General features: G+C 47.2%; 1 protein-coding gene across 1 annotated transcript; it reads left to right on the plus strand.

The window, feature by feature from the left end:
• The first annotated feature begins 580 nt into the window (after positions 1-580).
• On the plus strand, positions 581-9,417 carry LOC104290672 (RING finger protein 165-like). The gene is made up of 7 exons (XM_009889795.1): positions 581-600; positions 659-784; positions 4,664-4,793; positions 5,801-5,905; positions 6,441-6,536; positions 7,672-7,778; positions 8,944-9,417. The coding sequence occupies exons 1-7, from the start codon at positions 581-583 to the stop codon at positions 9,059-9,061; spliced, it is 702 nt and encodes a 233-aa protein (XP_009888097.1). The 3' UTR covers positions 9,062-9,417.
• Positions 9,418-10,719: the final 1,302 nt, after the last annotated feature.

Below are 10,719 nucleotides of genomic sequence, written 5' to 3' on the forward strand. Positions count from 1 at the left end.
AGCTATGGTGTGTGGGTTTCAAGGTCTCAGTGTTTTTGAGTTTGCCAGGTATAGGAATGAGGAGAAGCGAGACCTGAACACTTGACCCAAGGTGGCCAATGGGATTATTTCATACCATCAACGTCACATTCACTATAAATTAGAAAGTTTGCTGTGAAGTTCTCTCTCTCCCTTGATGGCTGCCATCCTGAGAACTTCTTGCCCCAGTGCCAGACCCCCGAGGCCTTCCTTTCCTCCTGAAGCCGTAGCATTCGCAGTGTTTGACATTTGCTGTCCACTGCTGGGAGTGCGCAGCTTCCTACTGATATAATTGGCTGAGTATAATCTTTGCATATTCTGTATTGGTTTTGGGATCAATATCTGTTCTTTAGTATTATTAATGTTAATTATCCAATCTTATTCTATTCAATTTGTTTATATTTCAACTCCTGGGTTTTCTTGTTTTTTCCCCGATTCCCCTTCCCGGGGGGAGAGTGTCTAAATTGATTGTCTAAATGACAATAAATTGTTATGGGTTTCTCAAACCATAACAGACACATTCACAAGCCCAACTGGTTGGGTTTTCCCCTGGTGTATTGACATGGGCTTGGAGCAGGAGCCGTACGTACCAGTGCCCCCTGCATGGCTAACTCACTTGCTGGTCTCCTCCTTCCCACAGGCGAGCTCAAGAGCGCGTGTCCATTCAGCCTCACCAGCTACACCCCGGCTTTGACTTCAGCCACCAACTGCAAAGTCCACAACCCATGGGGCCCCAGCCCAGGTATTTAGCTGAAGGCACGGACTGGTAAGTCTTCCACGTTTCGCTTGTGCATTGAATGAGGTGTTTAAAAAGCCCTGGGGAGACTGCAAGGGTTGGTGAATGTCATCATGGATCAATGCTTTCATGAAAGCTAATGGTGCAGCTCAACAGATGCCATGTGGGGAGCATGCAATCGGAAAACTCGTCTCTGGGAGGGCCGTGAGATGCTAAAGCCTTTATGCATGTATATGATAACATTAAGGCATCGTTATTGTCCATAACTCTCCATCCATGGATGCAGAGTGCAGACAAGCATAAATCTTCCTCCAGGGGCTTTTCCTGCTGCAGGGCATAGCCAGGGTCTTTTTCCTGTAGACCGTCTCTGCCTGAACTAGATCTGCTGTCCACCAGGCACTCAAAAGACAGTGCCCACAACTTTTTCTGTGGTCTAAATTAGGGAGCACGGTGCTGCCCTGCCCCGCAGGGTGGAGTAAATGAATTAGTAGTTGTTAATCGTTCTCCCACTGTAGTGTTTGATACCCTGGAAAAGCCGAGCAGAGAATTAATCGTTCTGTTTTCAGAGCAGGTTTTGAGCTCTTGCATGGTTAATAAGGTACTAGGACCTACTTGGAAGAATAAGAAAAAAAGAAAACCATACTTCTGAGTAGCTGCTTGTTAGCTGAGCAAAGTCCATTCTGTGCACTGAATGGAAAAAATAGCATGTGAACGCGTAATTAGAGACAATTGCAATGTGCATGCACAAGGGGACCGAAAGCAAATGTCACAGGAAATCTTAATTATGGCATTTCCTAACATCTGAGCACTTCGCTCTTGTGAGAAACACTCGCTCACAGATAAAAATGTAGAGAGGACAAAGTCTTCAAAGCAAAGATAAAAGTTTATTCAGGATCAAAATAAACGAGTTAGCTGAGTCGGGTGCATCTCAAAAAGAGCACACCTAGTTACAAAACGTCAGGTATTTATGTCCTGTCCCCTTTTCCCATTGGTTAGGTACTTTAGGGTGCACATTCTTTCACGACCGGTTTGCCTATCACAAACTCGATTCGCATTTTTCTCCTTTTAAGGAGTTGTTTTTCTGAGTTACACAGCTCTGCTTGTGCCGTCAACACACAAAATGGCTGTACATAGCCCTGCTCGTGTCGTCGACATACAAAATGGCTGAAGCAAAACAATCCCTGAGTTCCATCTCTCACACTCTGCAAATGGAGAGTCCTTTTAACACAGGGAGAATGTGTTCCCCCTCCAGGGTAATAATATGCAACCTAAAATATGGCAAATTCCTTCTGCCATTTTCTTCTCAGGTGTTCCCATTACTGGCACCACTGTGAGCTTAATTTGGCCAGGATGACATTGTTCAGATCAGTTTGCAAAGCGGTTCATGTACCACCTGGATAGAGCCATTCTTTCTGCCTCTTTTTTGGCGCAGAGTGTTTAATTATAATCATTAGAAGGATCTGATAAAACATCGCTTTATGTTCCCCTCCTCCTCCCTCCTTTTCCCCCGTGTTGCTCAATTGCCTTATAAAACCTAAGGAGTGGGGATGACAGAAATCATATGCTGTGCATATATATTTGTGTGACTCACTTCCCCTCAGGGAACACATACAGTTTTGCCCAGTGACAGATATAAAAACTTTCCTCTAATGTATTACTACTGCATGAGCAGCAGCGGCACTTGCTCGGAGGTGGTAGGTGGTAGGCACTGTTGTGGGAAATGGGGATGAAAGGAAGATCTGAAGGTGATCAGTCATCTCAGACAGCTCAACCTCGATTAAAATCTTCTGGTGAAGAAGAAATAAACTCCCATTTGGTTCCTTAAATCATCTTCTGCATATGCATTTAGTGACCATCATCCACCCTGTTATCTGGGTGTTTATCTTTCACTTTTTGGTTGTTGGCAGCCCATGTACCATAGGCATCATAGCTCTTGAACCTCACATCTGAGCATCAAGATGCTGTCCATGTAGCACAGGTTAGAAGGTGATGGTTGGTTTTGGTTTTATGCAGCTAATATGCTCTGCTTATTCACCTGCAAACCCTGAGAAAACACTGTTCCATGCAGTATTCTGCTTTGGGCCCTTCTGTAGACCCACAGCATCACTTCAGGAGTCTCAATATCTGATTTTAATGATCTAGATGCACCAGTGCACAAACAGTTCAGCAGTGCTGTTATTGCAGTTACTTGTGCAAGTTAATAATGGCTGTCCATCTTTGAGATTTCTCTTTGGTCCTTGATCTCAAAGCACTCTGTAGATTATTGCATCTGTTTTGTAGACAGGGAATATGGGAAGGCAGAGACTAAACGGTCAAGGTCATGCATCAGGCCAGTGGCAGGGCTGGGAATGGACGCAAAGCCTCCTGATTTCCAGTTGAGCCTTCCATCCACCTGGGAACAGTCTTCAGTAATTGGATAAATATCCAAAATTGTGACACAGGAGCTGGAAAATACCTAGTCCTGTCGATTCTCACCCTGGTTATGTTCCTGCCAGTCACCTGCTGTGTTTTATCCTCTGCCAGGTTTTGTCTGTCTAGCACGTGGCTAGCACTGGGCCAGCAAAGATAGTCCCTTTCTTTGCTTTGACTTGGTGCAGAGTGTCTTAAAAGTGGGTACTAGAGCACTGAAGCTGCTCTGGATAAAGGATTTCTGCATTTACTTTCCCCTCATGTCCATTATCTGCTGTTGGGTGAAAGCAGTTTCACAGCTGCTGGAGGACACGTCTGGGTTGCTCCTAACAAGCTGTGGTGCTTGCTGCCGCTGTCCTCCGTGTAGGGGAAGAGAAGTTCGAGGCTGAAATGGGAAGCCACCCCCTGTGCTCTAATTAGCTTAGCTTTGGCAAATGTGAAGACAATGATTATTAGAGTGCCAGCTTTTGTAATTATGATAAAGTGAATGACATTCAAAGCACTTGTTTGCTGAGTGACTCTGGCTGGAGAGATGAGGGATCAGCTAATTGGATTATAGATGGAGATGCTGTGTTAAGTCTCCTCCCATCCCCTCCACATGGTGGTGGGGATGGGGTTGCAGTTTGTCTCTGCATGCTGGATTAGGCAGAACTGTGATGTTTGCTGGGATCTTGGTCATGCCAAGTCCTAGGATTGAGCTGGGTTGTTTTTCTGGAGAGACAAAGTGCCCAAACTCACCTAGATCTGTTTGCCTGGGCCAGGCTGCATGTGGGCAAGTGGGACCATCAGGGATGTCCTGCTTCATTGGCATTGGCCCACTGATTGTGTGACACCGTTTCCTACAGCAGTCTCATCCATAAATTTCTCAAAACCTTTACATTTTCTGCACAAACAGAAGTTCTGGAGTTCCCTGAGGCTGGGTTCAGATGAGGTGCAGTCTCCCTTGTCTCCCCAAGTCCTACCATGACTCGGGCCAGGAGACCTCCAAGGAGAGCACAGGCACATCAAAAAGCCACTGGATGGTGCCTAGCTGGCTCCTAACAACTACCCAGAATGGTTCATCAGTGTCTCCCCTGAGTAATTAGCTGTATTCCTGCAAAATATTCAAGGCAAAATGTAATTGTAGTGATGGCAGCACAGGGAGGACCTGGTCTGGCCGGGTTGAGTTACCGAGCCTGGGGATCGATTTGAGCCACCAAAATGTTCTCGCTCTGAAATTAGCAGGCTGCGTCTGTGCAGCTCTTGACCCTGGCTAACACAAATGCTAACTGACATAAAAACAACCCCGTACCCCTTCATGCTAGCTTGGTGGGCTATTGCCCAAATTGGAGGAAACTCCCTTCCAAGTAGTAGCATCATCCCAGGTTGAGGAACCCACAGCAGCCCGGAGCCCACCAGTGGAGGTTGCCCTGTGAGCATGATCTGACTTGCTGTAAGCCATGCAATAAAAACCGTAAAAACCGTGCGGTCAAAGCCGTATTTTCATCCTCGTGCCCGCAGGGACCTCAGTGTCGATGCGGGACTGACTCACGCCCAGTTCCAGGTCCGGCCAGTCCCTCAGCCCTATCAGCATTACTTAGCTACACCTCGGATGCACCATTTCCCCAGAAGCACATCCTCGACACAGATGGTAAGTGAAACGCTTTAACCAAAAAAATATTTTATGCATTGTCTGCCAGAAGGCAGTCAAAATAAAGGCTGCTATCTTTCTATCACCTGTCTTCTGCAAATCCCACTTATCTCCGGCCGTGGGAGGGAGTGTCTGAAAGGATAATGTTGCATCATTGCACTCCGGATTAGAGAAAGGAAAGAAAAGCTCAGCTGCTCTGGAAAGATTTGGTCCACTGCTTGCAGCACCATGCTCACAAGCTGGTCTGCAAAACCTGGGCAGGATGTGAGAGACTCAGCAGTTATTAGTAATAATATTATTAATACTGGAACAAATTGTGGGCTCCCTGCATGAAGAAGGGTTGGCAGTATATGACTCCTTTCCCTGGGCTCAGCCCTGAGGACCATCCCTCATCACATCATTGCTATCTACATCAGCCTTGATGCCATCCGTAAAGGTTTTGCATGACCTCTTGCACAGGTGGAGATGGGGTTTGAGGAGAAGATGGGATGACTGGAGTAATTTGCTGGCTCTTCCCCTAGCAGGGTGCTGTGTTTGGAGCTGAGTTATGCAAAGCACTGCTAATCCTTAAAGAATCCTCAGAAATCTCACGAGGGTGTTTTTCCCTCATGCTCATAGTCAGACCCTGACACCTGCCTACCACAGCAAGGCTTAAAAAAATCACAGCTTGGATGAAGAGAAATCCACACATTTAAAAATAAATAAAATGAAATCTCTTTTTAAGCTAATCCATGTTGAGAGTTTGGAACTGCAATGTTATAGATGCAACAGGAATTATTATAACAGATAGTTTATTCAGAAGAAGTGCATGTTTTTAGTTATCATTTATAGGATATCTATTTAATAAAACCTAATTTTTTTTTTGTTATTAAAAGGCTTCCATTGGGGAAGGTGTCAGTGTGCTCTTTCATTTTGAATTTTTAAAGCACTAAGTTTAAATCAGGGTACACAAGGGATTTCTATATGCAAGTACATGTGGCTTTATTTTTCTCCCTCCCTTCTCGCAGGTTGTTCACGAAATCAGAAATTACCCTTATCCTCAGCTTCAGTTACTTGCTCTTCAGGGACTGAACCCAAGCAGGCACACGTCTGCTGTGCGGGAGAGCTATGAAGTACGTCTCTTGGGGACTGGAATTATTATTAAATTTTTAAGTGCTGGGAATCTAGGCAAGCTCTAGCCTAAACTTGTAAGACTGTTTTGTGGCATGGCAGTTGCACTGAGTCTTGCAGTGATTTTAGTAATAACTGGGAGGCGAAGCGGTTGAGTGGGTTTGGTAAAAGATGGTTTACTCCAAGGTGCCTGGATCTTGCTCGGGTTGACTCTGGCTCCCTTCATGTCTGTGAACAAAGTGCTCCAGTTCTACGGGGTTTTGTTTCCTAGCCTGTCAAATGGAGCTCAAATTCCACCCTAATTTCTAAATTATTGGATGTCCAGCTCTCTGCTGTCTGCCTTGAACCCTTAGTTATTGGTCCAGGAGCCAGGGCTCAGATCCATCATCAAAGCACGACTGATTTGGGTTTGATGGAGATTTCCACCAAGGAAAGGGCAGGAGCGAGCCTTGGTCCCCAGCAGGTAGGGTGGGGTGGTGGGACCTTATGCCCCGGGAGCAATGCTGATGGCTCTTTACTGCTGTTCCTGTGCTGCAGGAGCTGCTGCAGCTGGAGGACAGGCTGGGCAGCGTGAGCCGGGGCGCAGTCCAGAACACCATCGAGAGGTTCACCTTCCCCCACAAGTACAAGAAGGTGAGCACCCCAAAACCATGGCACAACTGCCAGGCCCTCTCAGTTGGCCACGGGTTGTGGGCACGGAGCAGACAGAAGGAAGGACTTTGGGTCACAGTCCTCAGGGTTGGCAAACCGGCACCGTCAATATTCCCCAAAATGGGGGAGGAATGTAAAATCCAGAATTGGTGCTTTAATATCTTGTGGGGCTCCCGGGCTGAAGCAGTGGTGTAGCTCAGCTGGCTGTTTCTCACTTCTAGGCTAGGAAGCTGCGGGCCAAATTTTCAAAAGGGTCTCAACCTTCTTCCACCCAGAGGGTGCAATTTCCCCCCTGTCCGCACCTGGTAAGAAAGTGCACACACCAAGGGGGCTTCATGCATGCAAACCCACCCCATTCTGCATGGAAGCAGCGCTGCCGTGAGGGCGCTGGCTCCATGGCTTGGGGGAGCTTGTCCTCCCTTCGTTTTGCAAGAGGTGTCTCCTCTGTTGGAGCTGATCTCCTGCCCATAAGGAAATGGGTGCCATTTTTTGGGGTCATGCTAAATAGAAAATAGGAAAAGTGCTTGTTTGCATAGTAATTTTACATGTCAGTCATTCCTGGCTGGGCAGTAACAAGTAGGGACATTGCATTGCCCAAGTTGAAAGTGAGTCAACTCCTGCTGCGCTCATCTCCAGTGGATTCAGAAAAATGAAATTAATAGGAATGGGGGGGGAGGGAGGAAAGGGGAGAGCTGACAGACTAAGCACTGCCCCATGGCGCAGTGTGGGGCTGGGCCAGTAGCCAAGCTGGCATGGGTCACAGTGGTTGCCCTTCCTGGCAGTGGTGGCCCCACACGCTTTGGGGTCTCCAGGAGAAGCCTCCAGAAGAGGAGACTATGGGGCAATCTCCACTGCAAGGAGGATGGAGGAGGTGGCGGGGGGCTGTGTTAGGGCAGCAGAGGACAAGCTGCTCCTTGAGGCACTACTACTAGCCCCAGGAGGAGACGGGCTGACCAGCAGCATGTTGGTGGCTGTTTTGGCTGGACTGGCTTCCCCAAGCTGGAGGATCTGGCTGATAGATGAAGCTCTTATTATTTGCCTTCCTGCAACTATCCAGGCTTGGGAGAGTGTTAGAAAGTCAAGTCCTAACCAAATTATGTCTTTAACCTTGCTGCAGAGAAGACTGCAGGAGGGCAAAGCTGAGCAAGAGGATGGAGAGGAGTCAGACACTGATGAGAAATGCACAATCTGTCTGTCCATGCTTGAAGATGGAGAAGACGTCAGGTACGATCCTTCCATCTGTTCCTTGATGCTATCAGAGTTGTATTTATTGGGATTAATGCTGCCGTGCGCTGGTGGGCTTGTCCCTGTTCTTGTCCTGACAAACTCACTTGGTCTGTTGCAGGGTCTGGGAAACCAAATGCCATGTAGATGGATATTGGTATTGGCTGTAGGTGGGAAGAGCTCTGCAGCAGCAGGAGGGCTGAGTTTTTATAGTATCTCCTGGATTTGAATCACCTACTTCAAGGCTGTGCCAATGGGCCAGGTGGCAAGTGTCAGAGAAGGATGGGTCACAGGTCTCAGGCAGCCATCTGGAGCTCGGGGACATCAACATCTGAGCTTGACAGATGACCAAAGTACAATAAAATGAGTGTGGACGTGAAGTCTAGGGGAGTTTGGCTTGTGGCTAGGATGGAACTGCTTTATTGTAGAATAAGTGAGATTACTCCACCTGCATGGTCACAGGGAGCCATCCTGAGCCAACAATAAAGCCCCAGTTATCCCTCACAGATGTCCCCAGGCTGGGTCAAATCTCTCCTTGTAACAGAGGATGGGGACAAGCAATTGCAAGGGGCTGAGGTACCATGGCTGAAGAAGCTGCAGGTGGGCAGTGCAGCTGCACCTGGTCTGGCTCCTCACTCTTTAATTGCCTTAAACCATCAAGAAAAACTCTGATCCTCTTGCTGTGGGTCCTTGTGGTTCAGGGTCCCTCTGACTCACGAAGGTGAGTGAAGAGATGACAAAGGTGATATAGGTGAAAAGCAACCACATTCCTGGGGCATACCAGACACCCACATGGGAGTGGTGGGGACCCACCTGACTGCTAATGAGCTGCAACGATGAAGAACCAAGAGGCTTTAGAGTAAAACCTAATACTCCTGAAAGGTTAAAAAGCAGAAACCATGGTAATTAGTAACTGGAACAACCCAATTTAGGAGGATGTGAGGTTTTTTTAAAAAGCTTTTAGCCAAGAAGGACACCATCTCTGACCTACTTCCCTATGTGAGCTGGTGTGGCTGGGGAAGGCTGTAGGATGTAGTCAGTACTGGTGTCACTACATTGGTGCCTCCCCACATTTGAAGCAGTCCCAGCTGCTGCTTTCTGGCTCTACTTGGTCCCCCAGACCTCCTCCATCCTAACAGGGTGGTACTTCTCTCTCTCTCTGCAGGCGGTTGCCCTGTATGCATCTCTTCCATCAAGTGTGCGTGGACCAGTGGCTGGCCACCAGCAAGAAGTGCCCAATCTGCAGGGTGGACATTGAAACACAGCTTGGCTCGGACAGCTGAAAGGACTGGCTGGACACACCATTTTCCTTACCAGGTCGTATGGCCATAAACCCTTGCAGCAAAATTTTTGCCTTCTGAGCCATTTGAATGAGAGGAAAAGTCTGCAGGCACGTTAGTGAGGAGGAGGAGGAGGTGGTGGTACAATATCTAGCTGTAGGAGATATTGCACATATGCAGGATACGGGCCCAGTGAAAGGGAGCTGGCATTCCCGGAGCTCAGAGACCCTGTGCTGCAGAAGATTTACTGTTGAACATGAAGGAACTAGTTGTGGTAGTCTAGCCTGTCAATCCTGCATTTCATGAGGATTGTATATATACCTCTTGAATACGTAAAAACATGTTAGGGATCCTTTAGTTATTTCTATGGATGGCAGCTGGAGCATGTTAGCTTAAGAAATATTGTGTTTGATGCCCTACTTATCTTGTGGTGGACATGTTGCTGTTACCTAATTTGCACCAAATATTTTTTCATAGATTCCTTATTTTGGTGCCTGATTAATACATTGCAGAGAGGGAATAAAGAGGTTAAGCTTTCCCACCCTTGGGGGGGGAAGAGGTGAAAAAGCAAAATCCTGTTTACAGTCAGAAGGGTTGCACTCTTTGCCTCAGCCACGTGTGCTTCCTTTCTTGCGTTTACAGTGTGTTGCAAATTTAGAGAAGCTTAAAAAAATAAAAATTGGGAATGAAGTGAATAAAGCAATAGGGAGAAGCTTCGTTCCTGCTTATCTGCTGGTGCTGGACACTTTCTGTAGGGGCAAAATATTGGAGTAGATGCTGTTTCTTTGCTTTCCATATCTTAACGAAGTAGCTTGGCATATCAAGATCCAAGGAAGGGCTGTCTTCATGATTGCTATTGTCCATGATGCTTTCTCCTGTGAGCTGTGAGGCTGGTTGTCTTGAGCAGCCACTGCCAGCACTGGTCCAAAATGATGGTTACTGGAGTCAGCGCCTGTAGTTGTGCTTTGGGGTATAATAACACTGGAGAGGTGCTGAGAGATGCATGCTGCCGACTCCTCTCCCATGCAAAAGCATCTCTGATAACAGGATGGGAGAAAACTTGATGCTCACAAGGCACTGCTGAGGCTATGAGCGTTTTGGTGTGGGAGGGGGAGGCAGGTTGGAAGGGGGTTTGCTGATTTCCAGAGGGGCTGGGTTGTAACCCTGCATCAAAGGGCGTGCACCTGCACCCGTGTGCGTTTGTATACATGTTTCAGGCCGTATCCATACAGACAATGGAGTGGTTGTTCAAATGAAACCTAATTGCATTAATGCTCAAAACAGAATTAGGAGGTAGTCCCAGAAGGAGTGAGCTGTTGTGATCCAAGCTCCCCCTGAAATAAAGACCTCAGCACACCAACAGTAGAGACCGAGCTGAAGACCCTCTGGAAAACCAGCATTCACAACCTTTTTTTTTTTTTTTTTGCTTACTAAGGAAGCAAAAGAAAGATGCTGAGGAGCAAGGGGAATTAGTCAGGAACATTATATAGTGAAGATACTGATGTGGCGGGGATGATTTCTGGCTCCCCTGAGCATCTGTTTTGCTGGAGCCAAGCGATGCTTTCCAAGTAGAAACAATCATAAATTACTGTTGGAGAGATTGAGGGATTCCCATGAGCTGTAAGTGGAAAACACCAACCTCAGAGGCATCCCAGAGATTT

The sequence above is a fragment of the Charadrius vociferus genome, unplaced genomic scaffold (assembly GCF_000708025.1).
Source record: "Charadrius vociferus isolate BGI_N301 unplaced genomic scaffold, ASM70802v2 scaffold688, whole genome shotgun sequence".
In the NCBI taxonomy this organism is placed as follows: domain Eukaryota; kingdom Metazoa; phylum Chordata; class Aves; order Charadriiformes; family Charadriidae; genus Charadrius; species Charadrius vociferus.

What these genes read in the sequence shown, in the direction of transcription:
- LOC104290672 (XM_009889795.1), top strand. Translation starts at nt 581, where the DNA reads ATGGGCTTGGAGCAGGAGCC. An exon ending in GCACATCCTCGACACAGATG is followed by an intron (nt 4,794 to 5,800) that starts GTAAGTGAAACG and finishes CCCTTCTCGCAG; the next exon opens with GTTGTTCACGAAATCAGAAA. An exon ending in GAAGATGGAGAAGACGTCAG is followed by an intron (nt 7,779 to 8,943) that starts GTACGATCCTTC and finishes CTCTCTCTGCAG; the next exon opens with GCGGTTGCCCTGTATGCATC.